Source organism: Barbus barbus (assembly GCF_936440315.1).
Source record: "Barbus barbus genome assembly, chromosome: 3".
NCBI classification, from domain to species: domain Eukaryota; kingdom Metazoa; phylum Chordata; class Actinopteri; order Cypriniformes; family Cyprinidae; genus Barbus; species Barbus barbus.
Window position 1 is genome coordinate 1445257 of NC_136731.1, and position 24831 is coordinate 1470087.

Below are 24831 nucleotides of genomic sequence, written 5' to 3' on the forward strand. Positions count from 1 at the left end.
AATAATAAAAAAAAAATATTAATTCATTAGTAAATGCTCAGATTCATACAAGTGGTTTGAAATGTACACAAAAATAAAATAAAAAAGAGTAAATAAAGTTAAATGTATTTTTTTTATTATTATTGTTATTTAATGGTTGTAAAAGGGTTGGGGAATGTGGGGGGTGGATAGGTAGGTCCAGGGAGACCCCCAAGAGCTTTGACACAATTCAAACACTGTTTTAACTATGTTTTATGAAATGTTAAGTAAAACTATGCTCACATATTATTGTAGCCCAGTTTGTACTGATGAAACTTTAGCCGTTAATATGTCACTGAAAAAAGATACTGAAAAACACAAATGTCAGGGCATGTAAAACTTCTCCAGGGCCCCAAACCCTGCAGACCCCGTAATCTGGCCGAGATGTGGTGCTTGGATTTAGTTATTATTATTATTATTAGGTTACATCGTGTTGTTGTCACGTGTTTTCATTGCTCTTAATTCCATCTTTACATGCTGCGACTGTTGTGTGATTTTCATTGACATTTTTTAGTAATAATTCACTCCTTTTTCTCCTCTACTCCTCACACACGAATACTGTTGATGCTGATAAAATACCATCTATAAGAGTCTATCATCTAAAGTTCTTTTCATTTATTTGTGCAGATAATAATAATTTAAAAAGTCCATTCCCTCCAGTCCAGCAGGTGGCGCTAAAACACATTCGTTTGTTTTCCAAACACTATTAAACCTCAGAGGAAGAAGTTCAGTTTCACCATGATCTCTGTTGTTCTGTCGGGATACAAATAGTTAGAAATGTTGTTTCTGTAAACAGAGGAATACAGGGTTTGAATCAGCTCAGTAAACCTGTAATGTTCTGATCATCACAGTCTTGACTCAGTGTTGAAGCAAGCAGGAATATCTGGAGGAGAATCAGCTGAACTGAGATCTGCTGTGAAGATGGTGTTTGTTAAAGAGGAGAACATGACAATAAAACACGAGGAACCAGAACCAGAACCGAGGATAATAAAACATGAGGAACCAGAACCAGAACCCTGCAGAATAAAACACGAGGAGCCAGAACCAGACCTGAGGATAATAAAACATGAGGAACCAGAACCAGAACCCTTCATAATAAAACACGAGGAACCAGAACCCTTCAGAATAAAACACGAGGAACCAGAACCCTTCAGAATAAATCAAGAGGAACCAGAACCCTTCAGAATAAATCAAGAGGAACCAGAACCCTTCATAATAAAACAAGAGGAACCAGAACCCTTCAGAATAAATCAAGAGGAACCAGAACCCTTCATAATAAAACATGAGGAACCAGAACCCTTCAGAATAAATCGAGAGGAACCAGAACCCTTCAGAATAAATCGAGAGGAGCCAGAATCCTTCAGAATAAATCGAGAGGAACCAGAACCCTTCATAATAAATCGAGAGGAACCAGAACCCTTCATAATAAAACAGGAGGAACCAGAACCCTTCAGAATAAATCGAGAGGAACCAGAACCCTTCAGAATAAATCGAGAGGAACCAGAACCCTTCATAATAAAACAGGAGGAACCAGAACCCTTCAGAATAAATCGAGAGGAACCAGAACCCTTCAGAATAAATCGAGAGGAACCAGAACCCTTCAGAATAAAACAGGAGGAAGCAGAACCCTTCAGAATAAAACAGGAGGAAGCAGAACCCTTCAGAATAAAACACGAGGAACCAGAAGGTTGGTGTTTATTCTTCATTGATCTTTAATAACTGTTTGTGGTAATGTTACATTAGGCTTACAAAGCTTTAAAAAATCTTGCATTTTGCACATTGTGTAATTATAATTTTGCCATGAGCTATCAAGTAGCTTCAGGTAATGTAGCTATATATGAATATCAGGGTGGATCTCTGCCATGCCATGTAGAGAGAGAAATGACATGCTGGCGTGTAAATAAGATAAATAACATAAGGCTATTTAGTTTGTTTAATAACAGAGCAATGTTCTAGAGCAAAGGTAACTTTAAATGACTTCTGTTGTGATCTGGTGCTACAGAGAATGTGAAGCGGACGCTTTCTGTCCTGATTGTGGAAAATGTCACCACTGTTTGTCATTCATGCTGCATGGAGAATTGCAAAAGAAACTTCAGTACTCGTTCTGAGAGACACTGCAGTGTATTTTTCACCTTTTCTCTGTAAAAACCCCAGGGGAAGCAGGTCGCAGAGATGACGAGAAGTAAAAAAGGATAGTAAATCTATTAATAATGTCACCGATTAAACCCACTGTCTGTCACTCAATAAAAGAATGGTATTGCTGCAAAGTTTTCATTTAGTTTGGTTTAATAATTAACATCACCTTCGTGAGTATGACTCTCACTCGGCTTGTGAATTAGCAAACTTGAACAGAGATATTGATACGCTTAACACAAATAATGCTTCATGTGGCTTAATGCACCATGACAGCTATAAAGACAAAAATTGTAAAGGATATACTACGTGCAGATACGCACATAAGCACGTTTACACGTCAAGTTCACACGTCTCATATAAAGAATGCTTTATGTACAACGAGAGTGATATTAAAAGACCAAAATCTGTACACATCCTTACTAATAAAGCATAGTATCTGCAGAAAAACTGATGAACCCAAAATATGAACTTTTAAATGCGTGAGCGTTTTCTTCATTACGATTTTCTAAAGGGAGGAAAACACTTAAACAAGTTAATATTCTGGCCTCATCTGCGTGTCTTTTAGCATCACTGTCTTACTACATTAAACCAGCATTTTAAAATGCTACAAAACTGTTCAACCTTCCAGGGATTCAATTATAGTTGTCATTTGTTGAAATAAATATAAACATCCAGGCCCAGTTTCACAGATAGGACTTAGACTAAACCAGGATTAGGCCGTAGTTCAATTAGGACATTTAAGTAATTTTTATAAACTTTCTTAGAAAAAAAACTGGTGTGCATCTTGAGACAAAACAAAAGCACTGATATATTGTAAGATCAGGCAGTGCAAGTTTCTTTCAGTTGAAACAGCTCAGACTTGGGCTACATTTTAGTTTAGGTCTAGGCTTAAGCCGGGGGACAGTGTGCTTGTGTCTGTCTGCTGAATGTGACCCACAATCTCTGATTCTCCTCTGTGGCCATGGAAAAATTCATATTTTACAATGACAACAATTATACTTCATCATTAAAATGTTTCCACCAAATAAATGGATCGACTTCTGTCAGCTTGTTGAAGAAATACTTTATTTGGATAATCTACCATATGACCAGTGATGGGCAGTAGCATTGCTACAAGTAGTGCCGCTACTAGTTTAACTACATTTCTCAGTAGCGTGGTGTAGGGATGGGCGTTATATCGCATCTGGTTGCATGTGCATCTCGTCAGTAAAGCCGGTTCCTTGATTAGCGCTAAATCTCCATCACCTGTTTTCAAATGGAGCGGCATTTAATACACGGAGCCGTAGTTCACTGACAAGCTACGCAATATCGCTTTCATTATTGCAGATATATCGCCTTCGACAATGAACGCAAATTGCGTAGCTTGTCAGTGAACTAGGGCTCCGTGTATTAAATGCCGCTCCATTTGAAAACAGGTGATGGAGATTTAGCGCTAATCAAGGAACCAGCTTTACTGACGAGATGCGCATGCATATCGCATGCGATATATCGCCCATCCCTAGCATGGTGGTAGCGTCGCTGTTTTCTGATTCAAATAGCTTTTCAGTAGCGAAGCTCTATTTTTGATCAAGTAGCGCAGTAGCGCCAACAAAAGCTAACGTTACATTTTCCAAAGCATTTCTGAAACTCAAGGTCAAATCAGAAATATAACGTCTAGGATCACTAATCCTGGATCAGTAAGTGACGCCACCGCCACTAAAGCTTTTAACGCCATTGGCTTCTCAAACTCTCAGTCAAACCTCATTATTCCTCATGATTGAATAAGTACAGAGTTTTCTTTATTCAAGAAACACTATATTTATAAAGGCTAATGTTTTTTATTGTTGTCTTAGTCTTTCATTTGTTGTCGAGTCACAGCCGAATAGCTTGTGCGAAGCACTTAATCTTTTATAATATGATATTTTGGCCAAATAACAGAAAAAACTGAGTGCCCACATAGCGACAAAAACGTAAACGCGATGCATGGGATGATGTGGTGATAATAATGGGGAAAAAACATTCGCTGGTCAAAAACTTTGTATTTGAACTTGATTTCGGTGAAATGTTATAGCTATAATGACACATGCAATGAAGCAAATAAATGTAGCCTATCTGTAGGCCTATAAATTTATACCAGGGGTCGGCAACCTACAGCACGCAGAGGGGTAATCGCTGGCACAAGAGCAATAGGGAAAACTGCATATTGACGTACATTTTGATGTACTTCTCATAGTCACACAGCCTGTTAGGAGCTACAAATACTATTAAAGTGTGAGAATTAACTTGCGCTAGTCTGCAGATGTGCACATGACCGCTGCACATACTTAGCGCTTCAGATCAAATCCTCAGCGGCCTGTAACAGCGCTCGTCAGTGTCAAAATGACTGAGATGGCCAATCAAATCAAACTAGGCGGGGTTTACCATTCACAGATGCTGAGCGCAAAGCGTCAGTTTAACGTTGAAAGAGAGCGAGGTAAGATGACAGCTATATCCAGTGATGCAAACTATTTTTTTTCTCAAATATGGCCATTTTGAGAGAGAGAGAACGACAGATGTGAGAATTGTCTGCGTGTCACGCTCTACAAACAATGAAGCTGAGTTTAGTTACTTAAAACGGCGATTGTACCCCCTTGTTGCTGAGAAATGTAATGTAACAATTCAGTATCAATTAATAGAAGTCACGTGTTAGCACTGACAATAAGTTTATGAGCTTCTGAATGTTACTTTTTGCACAGAGTGTATGGTTGTTTGGGGGGGTGGGGGGGGGGGGGGGGGTTGTTATTGGCACAGTGTCTAACCAAAAAAAATAAAAATGGCATGTCATGCCGAAAAGGTTGCCTACCCTTGCACTATACAATAAGATTTCATTAATGTATTAACTAACATGAGCGAACAATACATTTGTTAGGCTACAGTATTTTTTAATCTAATGTTAGTTAATGAAAATACAGTCATTGGTAGTTCATGTTAGTTCACAGTGCATTAACTAATGTTAACAAACACAACTTTTGATTTTAATAATGCATTAGTAAATGTTGAAATTAAGATTAATAAATGCTGCAGAAGTATTGTTCATTTTTAGTTCATGTTAACTACACTAGCTAATTAATGTTAATTAATGAACCTTATTGTTGTTACGTGTGTGCTCCTCAGAAGGCAAAGCAGGATGAGGCAGGCAGGTATATCAAACAATAAACCTTACTTGTAGAAAACGTCATGTGTAACATTAAACAATAGCGGACATGGGAACAAGGGAGAACTCAGGTTATAAAGGCTGAACGTAACAGAAACAGGTGCGGGACTAATTAACTAATAATCATTGAGAAAAACTAGGAGGGCTGACAGAGACAAAACGAAACCAAAACAGAACAGACTCGTGACAGCTCGCCCTCTCTCGGAACGGCGCGTACCCACGCCGAAAAACATAGTCCAACAGAGGAGGGAGGGTGGGAGTTCAGGAGGCGGGCATGGACTAGGAGGGAGACATGACACTGACCAGGGGCATGAACAAAAACAGTCCAAGGGATGAAGCCAGGGGGGAGTGGAGAGTGGGAGGGGGAGTGGAGAGTGGGAGGAGCCCGGAGCAGGAGAAGCCAGAGGCCAGCCAGGATGGCGGCCCAAGGCGGAGTCGATGGCGGGAGGAGCCATGGTGGGGATGGAGCCACCGACACCAGGGGGCCGATTGACGGAGATGACGCCGGTGGAGAAGGAGCCCAGGATATGGAGCTGAGCAGCCGCAGAGCCAGGGTGACACCGATGGACCGGAGGGCCACGGTGGAGCCGGAGTGACCGAGGACAACGGTGGAGCCGGAGGGAGGGAGGGAGGAACCCGACGGAGCCAGAGGAACGGAGGGATGAAGCGAAGCTGGAGGAGTGGAGTTCCGTGGAGTAGTCAGGGGGACGACTGACCAAGACGGAGCCGGAGGGACGAGGGAGCCCGGCAGAGCTGGTGGCATGAGGGGCCACGGTGGAGACGAGGGAGCCAAGAGCCAAGGTGGAGCCGATGGATCGGAGGGCCGAGGTGGAGTCCGGGTCTCGTAGGCTGGAGGCGAGGACTGGGGATCCTCCAACCCCGAGGTAGCTGATTGTAGGGAGACCCAAAGCTCAACCGATCCACCGGACATGGCGTGCTGAGGGTGAGCTGAGGGGTCTTCCAGAGGCAGCTGAGGGAGGACTGATGGACTGGCTGACTGGTACAGAGGAGGAGGGAGAGGGAGGCTGGGAGGGACCTTCAAGACATTCGAGGAGCTGGCTGAGGAAGGAGTACAGGACGGGACCAGCGGAGACATGGGAGATTCAGGACTGGGTACTACCTCCTCAAACCAGTCAATAAGATCCCTCTCAAAGATGTCCAACAGTTCCTCAAAATGGTCTCCAGAAACCAGCTGCTGCTCACTCTCAGTGGTGGAAGTGTGGGCTGGGGATTTATCCATTCCCTTGATCTCCACTAATACTCCCACGACGCACGTTGTTGCCGGCTCACACACCTGGTCAGTCGCGTCGAGTACGGTTTCCGAACGTAATCACAGGGGAACAGAAACAGGTGCGGGACTAATTAACTAATAATCATTGGGAAAAACTAGGAGGGCTGACAGAGACAAAACTAAACCAAAACAGAACAGACTCGTGACAATTGTTAAGTGTTACCCTTTATATAAATGTATCTGTATGCAGTAAAGCCACAATACCAATTACCAATACAATGTTTCCGGCCAACAGCAAAAGCTTATTTTGCTTATGTCACAATATGAGGTAAATCCGGCCCGGCACATGATCAGCACAGCTCAGACTTGGGCTACATTTTAGTTTAGGTCTAGGCTTAAGCACACTGTCCCCCGGTTTCACAGACAAGGCTTGTGTCTGTGCGCAGCAACTCAGCTGTTACTTTATTTGGAACTCTTTTCCTTGATGAAATGGCACAAAATCAGGCAGTAGTGTTATATTCAGAGAACGTAAGTCACTTAATATTAACTTATTGTTTATTGAACTGTTGAATCAAATCAATATCACATTTGCAAACTCCCTTAATAATCTTGAAAAGCTGTCACTCACTTTATCGTGATCTGTGGGCTCACAGAAAACGGTCAATAAGAGAGCGCGTGACTGAGTTCTTTTTCATTTTAAATGAGCACGACTCAAAAGCACGTGCAAATGATACATTGCGTCATCTGTCATCGCGTTATAAGCACAGAACCTGTGGGAATGAGTAGAATAATCATTAATAGTCGCAAACCCACGCTGAAATTCAAGTCCTGCTCTGTCACTGAGAAGCTGCAGCCATGGCGGGGATGATTTTTGGTGTGGCGGCCCGCCGCGGCTGAATGAATGTAGTGGAAACACTGATAGAGTTAATGTGAGTGTCCCACTTTAGGTCCTGAGAAATTGTGGTGCCCAGGAATCTGAATATAATATAATATATATAAATATACCCCATAATATAATGCCAGGGTAAACACTGTAATAACTAGAGCGCATTAGCATCAGTGGTTCGTCCGCTTCATTGTGAGTTATTGTCATTACCGTTAGTTACTACAGCCTACAGTTTGCTAGCTAGCTATGACTTTGTCACGTTAATACCTGGTTGCGATAATTTACAAAACAACTGAGATCGGTCTCCTAATTTAAATTAAGCTGCTAGAGGAAGACAGTTGAGAGAGTTGGCCGCTTTCCCGCGAGTGGGCGTGGTTTCAGTGTTGCTAGAAAATATGGCTTATTTTTTCAAGATTTTGATACCTTATTTTATTTACTTGGCATTTTTGTAGCATTCAAATTTGGCTGGGTGGCTAATAACACATTTTTCTCTGGTGTGACAAACTCAGAACACACATGTAATATTGACTTTACACTAGGAATGGACATTTTTGGCAATTTCTTATTTCGATCATCGATAGGTTTTAAAAACGATTAATCGAGTACTCGGGGGGGGGGGGGGGGGGGGGGGGGGGGGGGGGGCATGGCCGGAATGGAGATAATGAAAATTTCTGAAGACTGCTTTGAAAATGAAGGTTAAAAATAAAAATATGACATGAAAACATAAACACATGATTAGAACACTGTTAGATTATGATTATGATACAGTAATGTTATTAAAGAAGAAGCATCTAAAAACAAATAGCTGTCTGAGGTGAAGCTGACTTTATGCCAATAAACTGAAACCCGTTCTATGACACTTCCTATTATATTAATCTGATACCTTAGATACATAACACAGACGTAACATTACAACTTGTATCTGCACAAAAGGATGCATATGCCAGTGAACTATGTTGAAAAGCGCGATCGGCTCGTGGGCATGATCTCATTAGATATAATGATTTGGTAAATTTGGAAAACTGGACATCGCATTGGTTTCATACGTATTACTTCAACAAATAATATTTGTTTTGGATGTGACTTCATTTAAAAGTAGACATTTCAAGCTTTCTATACATATATTTCTAATTACTTTGATGCAAGTATTCACGGAGATTCAGGTTGTTTTATTTTTAGGTGTCTCTGAAGAGAGGTGACAGAGACCTAGACAGCAGAGAACGCACCCCGTTTATTTTCTTTATTTTAGAAAAGCACATTGTTACGTTGTTATTATGACTATAGACAAATAAAAGTAGACCCTTTGCAGTTTCAGACGATACCTTATTCTTATCTGTACGATCAAAACTGACAGAGTATTTTTAGTTCTTTTTGCAGTCATAAAGAATACTATAGCAGGCTTCGACCCCAGGGGGTTAACGAACAACAAATGTTTGTAATTACTTTGCCATTACATACAAAACAAAACTAATTCATTATCTGAAACAGTAGTATAAGCTGTTTTGGGAGAAGGGGAAAAAAACACAGGCTCGTGTCAGAATAGGGCAAGAATTATATGACAAGGCGTCGGTCCTGTATTTTAGGCCTGTGCAGGCCTCTACCCAGCGCTACCAAATCTACTTCTGGTGCCACCATCTGTAGAACTTAGGGGAGCTGCTCTCACATGTTAGTCTGGAGCCCTCCGCTGTTACATCAGGGTTAACTTTTATGTTCACATTTCTCAGCTTTTTACAAGTTACTGAAAATGAACCATTTTTTATTTTATTTCAGAGTTGACTGAAGAAAAAGTGGAGAATGAAGAATCAAGTGAAGAGGAGGAGAAAAATGTCAAAACTGGAGAAAAACATTTGAGTTCCTCTCAAACCAAACAGAAAGATTTAATGAAAAGAGCCAAGAAATCTTTCATCTGCACTCAGTGTGGAAAGAGTTTCACACGCAAAACAAGTCTTGAGCATCACATGAGAGTTCATACTGGAGAGAAACCGTACACTTGTGATCAGTGCGGGAAGAGTTTCACACAATCAGCACACCTTAAGGGCCACATGAACATCCACACTAGAGAGAAACTGTACACATGTGATCAATGCGGCAAAACATTTTTGAGGGCTTCATATCTGAGAACACACCTGAAATGTCATATAAAGGAGAAGCCGTATTCATGTAATTTGTGTGGTAACAGTTTTTTGTGTCTACAAAATTTGAAAGAACATCAGAAAATACATCCTGCTGTGAGAGAGTACATGTGCTTTGAGTGTGGGAGGACTTTTACTTCAGCAGAGTGTTTAAAACAGCATGAGATGATTCACACTGGAGAAAAACCTTATGAGTGTTCACACTGTGACATGAGATTCAGTAATTCATCACATCTGAAACTACATGAGAGGATTCACACTGGAGAGAAACCTTATAAGTGTTCACACTGTGACATGAGATTCAGTGTGTCATCAAATCTGAAAAGACACGAGAGGATCCACACTGGAGAGAAACTTTATAAGTGTTCACACTGTGACATGAGATTCAGTAATTCATCACATCTGAAACTACATGAGAGGATCCACACTGGAGAGAAACTTTATAAGTGTTCACACTGTGACATGAGATTTATTCAGTCAGGAGACCTGAAAACACATGAGAGGATCCACACTGGAGAGAAACCTTATAAGTGTTCACACTGTGACATGAGATTCAGTAATTCATCACATCTGAAACTACATGAGAGGATCCACACTGGAGAGAAACCTTATAAGTGTTCACACTGTGACAAGAGATTCAGTGTGTCATCAAATCTGAAAAGACACGAGAGGATCCACACTGGAGAGAAACTTTATAAGTGTTCACACTGTGACATGAGATTCAGTAATTCATCACATCTGAAACTACATGAGAGGATCCACACTGGAGAGAAACTTTATAAGTGTTCACACTGTGACATGAGATTCATTCAGTCAGGAGACCTGAAAACACACAAGAGGATCCACACTGGAGATAAACCTTATAAGTGTTCACACTGTGACATGAGATTCAGTAATTCATCACATCTGAAACTACATGAGAGGATCCACACTGGAGAGAAACCTTATAAGTGTTCACACTGTGACAAGAGATTCAGTGTGTCATCAAATCTGAAAAGACACGAGAGGATCCACACTGGAGAGAAACTTTATAAGTGTTCACACTGTGACATGAGATTTATTCAGTCAGGAGACCTGAAAACACATGAAAGTATCCACACTGGAGATAAACCTTATGAGTGTTCACACTGTGACATGAGATTCAGTAATTCATCACATCTGAAAATACATGAGAGGAGCCACACTGGAGCTAAACCTTATGAGTGTTCACACTGTGACAAGAGATTCAGCCTGTCATCAAATCTGAAAAGACACGAGAGGATCCACACTGGAGAGAAACTTTATAAGTGTTCACACTGTGACATGAGATTTATTCAGTCAGGAGACCTGAAAACACATGAGATGATCCACACTGGAGATAAACCTTATAAGTGTTCACACTGTGACAAGAGATTCAGTGTGTCATCAAATCTGAAAAGACACGAGAGGATCCACACTGGAGAATAACCATATCACTGCACTGCATGTGGGAAGCATTTGTTTGTGAACAATTATTTTTTATTTTATTTAAAGGCAAACTCAAACACGAAAAAAATAACATACAGTGATACAAAAACTACACATCAAAAAGAAGAAACAAAATTACTCAAAAAGAAGAAACAAAATGCACCATGTAGGATATCAGAATGAATCAGACCATTTAAGAATCGAAGAATCGATCAGATTGGTGTTAGAAGCACTAAAAGAGCAAATTTCACAGAGAGGCCCCAAGAAAACAGGACCATGTCATAAATCAGATCCTTAGCACCAGCCCGTCTGAAGCAAGCGAACCAACCAACAATGTCAGTGAGCAGCTTGCAACATTAAAACAAAAGGAACGCTTATTGATAATTCCAACTCAGGAAGGAGATTGTCAAATTTGGGGCAAGTAATCAAGATTAATGGTCAAAGAGATGCACCGTGTGACCGTCACATGTAAATCTGTGATAGAAATCACGAGCTACAGGCTTGCTTGGTTTAGTTCCCCCACAAGACAAAGACTGAGACTGAAATTCCTTAGGAGACCTTTAACCTTTCTCTGGTCTTCACAGAATATGTATTTTGTTCTACATAGAACTACACAGAGACTTTCTTTTTCTTATGCACCTAAAATCATCTTAAAAGGACTCATGAGCAACTAATCATTTCTATGCATAACTCCATATCATGTATGTAACCCACACAATTGACTATCATTTTAATCACATATTGTGTATGTCTTTTTAATAACTATTGAATAGCTGAAGGATTCATATGCGTGTTTGGTATGTATGAGTTTGAAAAATCGTGCTTAAAACGTTTCTTTCCATTAATTCTTTGTCAAATGTATCATATTCTGGTTATAGAAGTCATATCCAAAAGTATACTTTGCAAGAGCGTGTAAAGTTAGGACATCACTGACCTGACAACATGTTGATTTTATGGATGGGGAGGTGAAACAAGCTAAGATCATATCTAATTGCTCAAGACACTTATTGGGACAAGTCCAAAAGCAGAGTTTAAAAACTCAGGACATCATCGAATCTGCCTCTTCTTGTTTTTGCTTTTGCCATCGTGTTTCGACGCTGCTTTTTAGCGCTCTTTGAGCGTGCTCTGGCTTACATGCCAGCTGCTACCACGATGAGAAGAAACCCCACCTAGTCTCGTTACATCCTTTTATTCTTTTACTTTAGTTTCTTTTCTTTCCTTTTGAGTTTCGTGTTCAAAAGTAAATTTTGCTGTAAAGTCCAGCTCCGACTGCACCCGCTTCAAACTTCAACCAGACCACAACTTCAGCCAACGCCCAAGACTTCACTACTAACGACCACTGAACTGTTAGCCAATCATCAACCTTGGGAAACCCCTTTCTGCAAAGAAGACAACAGAAAGGAATCCCTTAACACAATGGCAACGCAAGTAACCTCCAGATTCTAACTGAGCTGGTGCATTTAATATAATGTTTTAGTCTCATTGAGAAACTCAATGCGAAGGTTAAATGAGTGATTGATGGTTGTTCAGGTCTATGCAATAGCACATATTGCTGTAAACTTGGGATTTCACATTTTCATTCTCTACACACATCCTTTCCTCACTTTCTCTCTTCCTGTAACCTGTGTGAATGTGTGTGTTCATGTGTTAGATTAGTTTATGTCTTAGGTTTATATGAATAAAATCTCATTTATATTGAAAAGAGAAGTAGCTTGTGTTTTCTGCTTACAAGTTAATGTCTTAAACTGCCGATCTTGTTACTGTGCTATTAAATAGTGTTTTAAAGTGCAGAGTTTGTTATACGGCTCGTTCAGTGAATCGCTCAGTGACTCTGCCGTGTAACAGTGAGTCTGTTCATATTCCCTATAAAATCATAAATTATTCCCTTTGAGCTAAATTTACCTATTTCCCTTACATTACATTACAACAGAGTGCACCCCGTGGACATAAACTGCAATTAGGGAAAGGCGATACATTCACTCTGGGCTCTTCGAGGATGATGGTCTCCCAAATCCGATCAGAAAACAAAGTTTGTAAGTTACCACTAGGTGTGTGCGATATATATATCGTCTGCAATAATATCATAATTGTTGCAATTTGACAATATCGAGTATTTTGCAAAACCCAAACAAAACACCTATGAAGTACACGCTTACAGTAGCCTACGTGGTGATGAAGCGTGTTAAACAGTGCACATGCGCATTTAGAGTGTGTTCAAATTCAATTCAAATGCATTAAGAATGATCACAAAACTCAAGATATGAGGGCAGAAAATGTATATATTTACGTTTCATAAAATCACACGAAGAGTGCCATTTTTTTCTTCAAAAATAAGCATGATTGCAAATGTGATATTGATTTTATACAACAGTTCAATAAACAATAAGTTGATATTAAGAGACTTACGTTTTAGACACCGTATTACCAGTTTTTGCTCCATTTTGCCGATAAAAAAAATTCCAAACAGCCACAGCACTGTTTTGCGTCTCTGAGCAACATGACGGTGGTTCGTTCCTGAATGAATCCACCGTTAAACGATTCGGTTCAGTCGCAATGACTCACTTATTACCAGTGACTTTCTGCCACCTACTGGTGGTTTTAGTTTCACATTTAAAGTCTATTTTCATTTTTAAAATAATTTTAAATATCAGTATTCAGTGTTTTATGTTTAAAATGTCAATTTGTTTTGCATTTGTAACTGTTTAAAGTACTCCATGTCCCTCTGAGCTGCATTAAATTGTGTGTAAATGCATCTAAATGCCATTCAGATTAATTTTGATGATACTGGTTTCATTTGTTTGGTAACAGCTTAAATGTGTATTATCTTAATTGACTGATTAAATGTAACAACTTGACTCAAAAGATGTACACTTTTAGGAAAAAATTGCTTTATTGAAGGTAAAAATCAATTTAAACTTACATGAAAAGATGAATTAATCACTAATGTGACCTGACCTCACAGAATATCAAAAACTGCAGCTGTTCACGGTAGTCAGATAACAGCACAATAACACACTCTGCTAAATATAGTCTAATTATCGTTACCGAAAAAAATCCCCAGAGATATCTTTTTTTTTATCATTATCGAACACCCCTAGTCACCACTGATATCCTTAGACCAGATAGTTGTTGTAGACAATGGTCTGCATGATTGTTTGAGGAGAAAAGAGCAAACAACTGAAGCAGAAACAACAGAATTATCAATGGGGAGAATTATTTTTCACAAGGGATGTACAGGCAGTTCTGTCAGGATTATCACCATTTCTGTCTAAAATGGAAATATTTAAATACCTTTGGTTTTATTGTAAGTCACAGCAAAAGAGACCACCTCGTAATATTTATTATTGCATCTTGGCTTGAACATCATCCTTCAACAAATGAGCTTTCTGATTCAAAGCAATGTCAACCTTTTTTCGTCGCAGTAGTTCTAAAAGTAGCTCTGTCTCGGGTCTGGCCTTGACGTGGCGAGGGAGGCGTTCCAGTGACCCTGGAGAGCGATACCGTCGGAAGCATGCTCCTGGTAGGGTCACCCTTGGCGGGCCGGTCTCCAGGGTAGGTTCCAGACAAACTAAGACCCCGGCGTGTCGGTACGCTCCCCGGCTGAACCCACCATATCATCGCCCGCTAACGCTGCAGCCCCTAGTGCTGCCTGCAGTACAGACCCTGTCACACCTGAGGAAGTCAGAGCCGCTCTGAAAAAACTTAACAACAGGAAAGCCCCCGGCATCTGTGCAATAACCGCTAAGATGCTAAAATCAGGTGGTGAAAGCATCGTCAAGTGGCTTACCCACACACTGTTTTGTCTCACTTCTCAAGAATCAGTGATTTACTGGTTCGGGGAAAAGACACAGTCCCTATCAAAGCTTTGCATTCTGTTATTTTGGTCATGATTTGGGGAAATAAAGGTGGAGGCATTGATAAATACTCTCCACTCATCTCCAGTGCAGATTCTGGATAGATGATCATTACTCTTATCATCCATTTGATTCCTGATCTTAGAGAAGAGCAGAGCGTTGAACTGAAAAGTTCTGAGCAGATCAGTGAGGTAGAGTTTCTCATGACTCTGAATGAAATACAGTTTTCCTGAATTGCTCTCCATCAGTTCATCCACTGGGATCAAGAGGAAATGGATGAGATTATGTTGTTCCAAATTAATTTCATCACCTTTGTCTCAGACCAAAAAAAATTATAAAATAATAAATAGAAAAAAATAAGACCAGTGTCCATTAATTAAACTGTGCTGAGGAGTTCATACATTCTCCATAATGTCTTCCTGATGTAGCTGATATTCGCTCCAGGAAAACCCATCTGATATCACAGATTGAACCCCACTGTCCATCATGATAGACCTCCACAAGACCAGATGAAGCCAGATCTCCCAAGTCTCACACTGATCTCCTGTGAATAGAAAAATGGCGCCGCTGATGGCAGCTATTGTGCGTTGCTCCTCAGTGTTTGTATTGTTTTTGTTTGTTTTTCCTGTTTTTTGTTTTTCAAATAAGATCAGCTTTACCAGGGATGATCTGCTGAACATTCGGCAGAACACACCACAAAATCTTCTACCAGTTTTTGATTTTTCGGACGTTTTGCTGGACATTGTAGTTGGCGGAGCCATAGCTCTGGTCAAACGCTACAGGAGGCGCAGACGGGGAAAGCGAGCCGGCGCGCTCGTGAAACTTCGTCAGCGCGGATTTAGAACGGCGTTGCCTAGCATCCATCTGGCGAATCTCCGCTCTCTACCCAACAAAACGGACGAACTCCTTCTGCTCTCCCGGACAAACAAGGACTTTTCTAACTCTGCTGCTCTATGTTTCACGGAAACCTGGTTGAATGGCGACATACCGGACAGCGCAATCCATCTGCCTAATTACCAGCTGATAAGAGCAGATCGGGACACAGAATCAACGGGGAAATCGCGCGGCGGCGGGACATGCTTTTACATCAATGAGAGGTGGTGTACAGATGTAACTTTGTTAAAGAAGATGTGCTGTTCAGATCTAGAAACGCTCTTCATTAACTGCAAGCCGTTCTATTCGCCGCGGGAGTTCTGTTCGTTCATTCTCGTGAGTGTTTACATTCCACCGCAAGCGCACGTGAGCACAGCTCTACAGAAACTCGCTGATCTGATCACAGAGAGTGAACAACAACACCCGGACTCTGTTTTAATCATTCTCGGGGACTTTAATAAAGCAAATCTCTCCCGTGAACTGCCAAAATACAGACAGCATGTTACATGTCCCACCAGAGACAGTAATATATTGGATCACTGTTACACAACAATAAAGGACGCATATCACTCGGTTCCACGAGCAGCTTTAGGACTCTCTGATCACTGTTTGGTTCATCTTATTCCATCCTACAGGCAGAAACTTAAGTCTGCGAAGCCTGTATTAAGATCTGTTAAAAGATGGACTAACGAAACAGAGCGGGATTTACAAGCCTGTTTCGACCTGACTGATTGGACTGTTTTTGAAGCTGCGGCAAATGACCTGGACGAGCTCACAGAGACTGTAACTTATATCAGTTTCTGTGAGGACATGTGCATTCCTACCAGGACTCATCTATTCTACAACAATGACAAACCATGGTTCACTGCCAAACTCAGACAGCTCCGTCAGGCCAAAGAAGATGCTCACAGAAAGGGGGATAAAGTCTTGTACAAACAGGCCAAATACACACTGGAAAATGAGATCAGAGTGGCAAAGAGGAATTATTCTGACAAGCTCAGGAACAAATTCTCTTCCAGCGATCCGGCTTCAGTGTGGCTAGGATTAAAGGACATCACCAGCTACAAAACACCACCCCCCCAGCACTCTGGAGAATCAACACCTGGCAGACGACTTAAACGAGTTCTTTTGTCGTTTTGAACGATCACCCCACACCCGCCCAGAACACCCCTCCACACAACCATTCACACCTCCAGCAACCCCTCTCTCCCCCACACCTACAATTCAAATCAGCGAAGACGATGTGTGCCAGGTCTTCAGGAAAAACAAAAGAAGGAAAGCACCTGGTCCAGATGGTGTGTCACCAGCCTGCCTAAAAATCTGTGCTGAGCAGCTGGCCCCCATCTTCACACAGATCTTCAATAGATCACTGGAGCTGTGTGAAGTCCCCTCATGCTTCAAACGCTCCACCATCATCCCCGTCCCAAAGAAACACAAAATTACTGGACTTAATGACTACAGACCTGTGGCACTAACGTCTGTAGCCATGAAATCATTCGAAAGACTGGTTCTGGCTCATCTGAAGGACATCACTGGACCCTTACTGGACCCCCTGCAGTTTGCCTACAGAGCAAACAGGTCTGTGGATGATGCAGTCAACATGGGACTGCACTTCATCCTGCAGCATCTGGACAGACCAGGGACTTATGTGAGGATCCTGTTTGTGGACTTCAGCTCTGCTTTTAACACCATTATCCCGGAAACCCTTCAGAATAAACTAACTCAGCTCTCCGTCCCCACCTCCGTCTGCCAGTGGATCAACAGCTTCCTGACAGACAGACAGCAGTTAGTAAAGCTTGGCAAATTCACATCCAGCACTCGAACCATCAGCACTGGAGCACCTCAGGGCTGCGTTCTCTCCCCACTGCTCTTCTCCCTCTACACCAACGACTGCACATCTAAAGACCCCTCTGTCAAGCTCCTGAAGTTTGCAGACGACACCACACTGATCGGCCTCATCCAGGACGGTGACGAGTCTGCTTACAGACAGGAGGTTAAGGAGCTGGCTGTCTGGTGCAGTCTCAACAACCTGGAGCTTAACACACTCAAAACGGTGGAGATGATCGTGGACTTCAGGAGAAACCCCCCTGCTCTCCCCCCTCTCACCATCATGAACAGCACCGTGACTGCAGTGGAGTCATTCAGATTCCTGGGCACCACCATCTCTCAGGACCTGAAGTGGGATATTCACATTGACTCCATTGTCAGGAAGGCCCAGCAGAGGTTGTACTTTCTTCGCCAGCTGAGGAAGTTCAACCTGCCACAGGACTTACTGAAACAGTTCTACTCTGCCATCATTGAATCCATCCTCTGCACCTCAATAACTGTCTGGTTCAGCTCAGCTACCAAATCTGACCTCAGAAGACTACGGAGGGTAGTCCGGACTGCTGAGCGAATCATTGGTACAACCCTCCCCACTCTCCAAGAACTGTACTCATCCAGAGTGAGCAAAAAGGCTGGTAAAATCACTCTGGACCCCTCACATCCAGCACACAACCTCTTTGAACTTTTACCATCTGGTCGACGCTACAGAGCTCTGAGCACCAGAACGACCAGACACAGGAACAGTTTCTTCCCTCAGTCAATACATCTCATGAACACTCAATAAATAAACGTAAAACACACAACTAATACATTATCCATTCACCACACTCACTTATTTTATTTTCTCATTTCTAATTTGCACATACTTGACCTGTACATACATAGTCGCCTATATTATATATTATATATTGTGCATTTCTTATTTTTTTTTGCTGCTTGTACATTGGTCATTGGCTATTTCCTGTTATTTTGTTTCATTACCTGTGTCCTGTCCTGTTGCTGTCTCTCTGTTGCACTGTGGAGCTTCTGTCACTACAACAAATTCCTTGTATGTGTAAACATACCTGGCCAATAAAGCTCATTCTGATTCTGATTCTGGTTCTGATTCTGTGTCGACTGCTTCGGTCTGTCGTCTTCAGCCAGTGACAGAAGATTCAGAGATTGAGAGATTTTACTTAAAACTGCTCAGTGTTTTAAAGCCGTCAGTAAAACATGTTTAACCTCAGATAACTGTGCAATTGTTGCTTCAACAGACATGTTTACTTGAGATTCTAGTTGATCACTGAATAGATCACATTTAATATTTAAGACATGTTTATAAATATATTTATTGTGACAGTATTCATTTCTATAAAACTCATGAAAATCATTCCAATTCAAATACTGCAAACATTGGATTTTACATTTAAAAGCAAATGTTTATATAAATGATTATACATAAAGTACAGTCCAATCAGTTTGTATCACAGTGCTCATTCAACAAATGCACAGTTAAACAGATGAGTTTTGAGTCTTGATTTAAATGTGGCTAATGTTTTAGCACATCTGATCTCTTCTGGAAGCTGGTTCCAACTGCGGGCAGCATAATAGCTAAAAGCAGACTCCCCTTGTTTTGTGTGAACCCTTGGTATTTCTAACTGACTCGATCCTAATGATCTGAGTGGTCTGTTCAGTTTATATTCAGTGACCATATCTGCAATGTATTTAGGTCCTGGGCCATTGAGTGACTTATAAACAAGTAAAAGTACTTTAAAATCAATCCTAAATGTAACTGGAAGCCAGTGTAAGGACCTGAGGACTGGTGTGATATGCTCAGATTTTCTGGTTCTAGTCAGAATCCTGGCAGTAGTGTTCTGGATGAGCTGCAGCTGTCTAATGGTCTTCTTGGGAAGGCCGGTGAGGAGACCATTACAGTAATCCACCCTGCTGGTGATAAAGGCATGAACAAGTTTCTCCAAGTCTTGACAAGGTCTGTCTCCAGAATTTTTATAATTAATAATTTTTACTTGATTTTTAGTTGTTTGACCCCTAGAGTCAAAGGATGCATTCACCTTGAGAACTTCATCTTTGTTTCCAAATGCAATGACTTCAGTTTTCTCCTTGTTTAACAGTTGGATGTGCCAGAACTTTCTTCAGTTAATTTCATCAATGCATTGGCAGAGGGAGTCAATGGGGCTGTAGTCATTTGGAGATAAGGTTAGGTAAATCTGGGTAACATCAGCATAGCTGTGATAGGCAATTTGGTTCTTCCTCATTATTCTTCCACTTAGACTTATGCTCTCCTATACTCTCATAATAACCAGTCCCTTCTAAGTATGACCTGAACCATTTGAGTGCCATCCCAGAAAGCCCGACCCAGTTTTCCAGTCTCTCTAGAAGTATGTTATGATCGACAGTGTCAAACGCAGCACTAAGATCTAGTAGTACCAGCACTGATATTTTGCCAGAATGAGAATTAAAGCGAATATCAATTATTATCTTAATGAGTGTTGTCTCTGTGCTGTGATGCGCTCGGAAACCAGACTGAAAATTGTCCAGATATCCATTTGAGTTTAAGTAGTTGTTCAGCTGATTAAAAACTACCTTTTCAATAATCTTACCTATGAAAGGAAGATTTGATATTGGTCTATAGTTGATCAACATTGTGTTATCAAGATTGCGCTTTTTCAGAAAGGGCTTAACAACTGCAGTTTTCAGGGAGTTTGGAAAAGTCCCAGAAAGAAGTGAGGCGTTCACCACTTCTAAGAGATCAGCTTCTAAACAGTTAAGCATATTTTTGAGAAAGATGTGTGTCAAGATAGCAGGTTGACTATTTAAGGTGCTGTACTATTTCTTCTAAAATTTGGCTATCAATTGCTTCAAAAACACACAGAGTCACTTCTTTTTGAAATTGCGGTCGAATCTGTGTGACCTCTGCATAACTATAATATGTGCCAATCTCCTTTCTGATATTATTGATCTTCTCAGAAAAGAAGGAAGCAAACTCATTGCATTTGCTGTCGGAGAGCATTTCACTGGGAATCTGACTTGGGGGGGGGGTTGTCAGTCTCTCAACATTCGCAAAAAGAGTGCGAGTGTTGTTTAAGTTACTGTTTATAAGGTTTGAAAAGAAGGTCTGTTTAGCTGTGGCTAGTTCCACATTGAAAGCATGAAGGCTGTCTTTATAGATGCAATAGTGAATTGAGTTTCGTCTTCCGCCACATCTGCTCAGCTTTTCAGCATTGTCTTTTCATGCTCTGAACTGCTGTTGATTTTCCCCAAAGTGATTTTTGTCTGCCAGTCTTCTTGCTGACCTTTATCGGAGCAATATCATCAATAACATTCTTAACTTTTGAGTTAAATGAATCCAGGAGAAGATCAACAGTCTGCAGAAATGCTTGGTGTTAAAGATGTCGCCTTCATAAATAGCACACCAGTGTTCTCGTTAATGCATCTCTTTGCAGAGATCAATATATCAAAGAAAATACAGAAATTATAAGATAGTGCTGCATCCTTAATAACAATGGATGAAATGTTTAGACCTCTACTGATGAGAGAATCTAGACTGTGTCCATGATTGTGTGTGGGTCCATGCACATGCTTAATCAGGTCAAAGGTGTTTTAAACAGTTAACTTCTTTTGAAGTTTTGATTTCTGCATTATCTATGTTAATATTAAAATCCCCTGTAAGAGCAAAACTGTCAAAATCATTGATAACAGAATGCGTGGAGCACCTTTCATCACAATACCTAGGTATTCAAAAGACAAATACTGACAATATGACACTTGCTTGCATTTATAAACATCTTTAAATAGAGCAGCTACACCTCTACCTCTCCTAACAGTCCTGCAGACACTTGTAAAATTAAAGTTAGGAGCTGCTAATTCATTGAGGACTGTTGCACTGCAGCTGTCTTCTAGCCATGTTTAATTTAGAAACATAAAATCCAGGTTGTTTTGTGGTTATTAAATCATTGATCAGAAATTATTTATTTTTTAGGGACCGAATGTTGAAAAATACTAACTTGCATTTTGTTTTTACAGCAATCTTAGATTGATGCATTACAGGCTACAGATTAGAAAGGTCAGCCGTATGGCTTGAGAAGGCCTTATACTTTCTATCACGTGATAAAACAGAAATAGAGAAAGCTACAGGCACACTGGGTTCCCGGGCTTATTCTGTAAACATCTGTGAATGTTGCTGCTAATAGAGCAGGGACCCGACACATATCACTGAGAGCTGTTATCTGTTGTTTTTGGTTCACCTAAAGCCAATGGAGGAGGGTTTGGGTCCTGGCGTTGCGGCAGCGGTCTCACAGGAGGAAGAGGGAGAGCTTGGCCTGCAGACTTTGGTGGTTGTGGGGCCTGCCGATTTTTAGTTGATATCTGGGGGCTTGCAGCGAAAGAGTGGGAGAGTTTGGTCCCAGCATACACAAGTTCCTCCATTTTTCTGTGAGAAGTTTAGAAGTGGAGATGCTGGAGAGAGGGATAATGTGTTTGGTGACATGGGCTCTGGCTTTGGTGTTTCAGGAGGCTGTAATATGTTGTCCTGGCTTCCCTGGCTGTTTTCCAGAAAGTTGTCCTTGGGTGCTGAGTCTTGGAGCTTCTAGTACGTCACAATCTGTTTGTGATGAGCTCTGTGGGCAGGGCTCAGCCGGGATAGTTTCCATAAGGAAAGCTTGTTTTGGCTGCGTGGTGTTATCAATGTCCTTGTGGGATGTGTCAACCACATGATGACTCTGTAGCTGATATGAAGTCCTGTGGTCACTCATACTCTGTCCAGGCGTGTGTGTGCCATTCAGGCCGAGTGGATTGGCAGACACCACTGATGAAAAGATATTGTCCTTTAGCACTCTTGCACCAAGTTTGTTTTGGTGGAGGCTATCCAGTTTAAACAGTTGTCTATGACCCCAGAAAAGACTGAAGTTGTCGATGAAGTTGATTCCTTTTATAATCCAGGTTCTTCGTAGCCATGTATTCAGCCTAAGCAGCTGTGAAAACATGTTAGTTCCCCTAGCTGGGAGTGGTCCACTGATGAATGACTGAACTGACTGAAATCCTTCTTAAGGAGTTCTGACTGATCTTTCCGAATATCATTCTTCCCCACATGGATGATGACTCGATTTGCAGTCTTGTGCTTCATCAGAATGTTCTGAAGTTCCTTGTTCACATAAGAGACGATTGCTTGAGGAAAGCAGCATGTAGTTGTAGTCCTGCTACTGATGTTTCTGATAATAGAGTCACCCACTATCAGAGTCCTGGGTTCAGCTGCGCTCTGAGCTGAATGCCGCGGTCTGCTTGACCTCGAGCGCCTGTTAGTAGCAGTGTTAGCTGCTGGCTGATTCAATCCATGTTTAGTCACATTTGGGGATTCCTCACCCACATTAATGCTTCAAATCTGCTCTCAAGATGTATAGGGGGTTGTAGAATGCCCATGTTTACAAGTCTTGTCATAGCTGTATCTGGGGTAGAGGATGCTACAGCAGCAATATGAGATACTTGTGACAATCTGATGTCTCGACTTCTTTTGGGTCTCGCTCCCTGTTTGTGCCATCGATTAGTCTGTCGATCAGTTTCAGCTTGTTCCTCTACACTTAGTATAAACTGTTGAGATTCACTAGATTCACAGGACTCACCAGCTGTCTCACCAGCTGAATCAGGACTCACCAGATTCTACCAAGATGGCGCCGCTGTGTTCGGACACCGTTCGGGTCGCTCCGCTGAGATTTAGCTTAAACTTACTTTTGAACCTACTTTTACTTTCCCTTTTTACACATTTCACGTCGGCACTGATCACCTACAACATAGAAACACTTTTGGACATTGGAAACCGCTACACCAACCTGCTTCAGGACACTTTATCCACGAATCCTGCGTGGCCTCTGGAGATTCTTCGGAACGTGGAGACGAACAATAACCCCCCCGAGGCGACGGATCAAGAAACACCGCGGGAAGCGCGCTGGAATTCGAGTCAGACTCAGGAAAAGGGCTCATAGTCCTCCTCTTCCAAGCATTCTCCTTGCTAATGTCCAATCCTTGGAGAATAAGATGGACGATCTTAGAGCCAGGATTAGTTTCCAACGGGACATAAGGGACTGCAACATCCTTTGTTTGTAAGAAACGTGGCTTTCGTCCTCGGTCCCGGACACTGCTGTAATGCCGAGTGATAACTTCTCTGTCTTTCGGACGGACAGAACAGCAGAGGCCGGTAAATCCAGGGGTGGAGGAGTGTGTTTCATGATCAACAAGAAATGGTGTGATCCCAGGAATATCTCCATTCTGTCGCGTTCCTGCTCGCCTCATCTGGAACATCTTACCATTATTTGCCGCCCATTTTATCTGCCCCGGGAGTTTTCATCGATCATTGTTACTGCTGTGTACATTCCACCACAGGTGGACACCGGCTTGGCTTTGTCTAAGCTTCACGATGTGCTCAGCGGCTACATCAACAAACATCCTGACGCTGCCTTTATCATCGCGGGGGACTTTAACAAAGCCAACCTCAGACAGGTCATGCCGAACTTCCACCAACACGTATCCTGTCCAACTAGAGGACCAAACACACTGGATCATTGCTACACTCAGTTCAAGGATGCCTACAAAGCCCGCTCACTACCGGCTTTTGGCAAATTGGACCATGCCACCATTTTTCTAACACCGGAATACAAACAAAGGCTCGTTCAGGAACCTCTGGTGCAGAGAGTAGTGACGCGCTGGTCCTCCCACTCAGAGACTATGCTGCAGGCGGCGCTTGATGACGTCGACTGGGACATGTTCCGGGCGAGTTCTTCTGACGTCAGCGAGTTCACGGATGTAGCATTAAGTTTTGTAAACACGCTAACCGAGCAAGCTACAGAAACAATAACGATAAGGACATTCTCCAATCAGAAACCGTGGGTGGACAGAACAATCCGTGCCGCGGTTAACACACGCACTGCCGCTTACAATGAGGCTCTTCTGTCTGGAAATACGAGCGAGTACAAAGCATCGTGCTATGCTCTCCGTCGTGCAGTAAGAGCCGCCAAACACAGATACAGAGAGAGAATTGAGTCTCATTTCCAGCTCAACGACTCGACGGATGTGGCAGGGACTGAGGACCATCTGTGACTTCGGAAACAAATCCTCCACGGAGGTGAGAGCAGATCCGTTGCTGGCCGACGAGTTAAACATCTTCTACAGCCGCTTCGATGGCAACGGCGGCGGCGCGTCAGGAAGCAGCAGGCAGAGCAGCGATGATCCTGTAATCACCGTGTCGGAGGATGAGGTTCGGAGGGCGTTAA

At 41.9% G+C, this 24831-nt stretch overlaps 2 protein-coding genes across 2 annotated transcripts in view; both read left to right on the plus strand.

The window, feature by feature from the left end:
• LOC306856321 (uncharacterized protein) overlaps nt 1-24831 on the plus strand; it is a 1000538-nt gene that overhangs the window by 493108 nt on the left and 482599 nt on the right. The window lies entirely within an intron of this gene.
• Nucleotides 734-12719, plus strand: LOC306857681 (uncharacterized protein). The gene is made up of 2 exons (XM_079397732.1): nt 734-1705; nt 9214-12719. Exons 1-2 carry the CDS (start codon nt 940-942, stop codon nt 11019-11021), a joined length of 2574 nt encoding a protein of 857 aa, XP_079253858.1. The 5' UTR covers nt 734-939; the 3' UTR covers nt 11022-12719.

Bases quoted from the DNA above. Each gene is read 5' to 3' on its own strand.
- LOC306857681 (XM_079397732.1), top strand. From the start codon at position 940: ATGGTGTTTGTTAAAGAGGAGAACATGACAATAAAACACGAGGAACCA. The intron at 1,706-9,213 runs GTTGGTGTTTAT...ATTTTATTTCAG, and splicing joins AAAACACGAGGAACCAGAAG to AGTTGACTGAAGAAAAAGTG.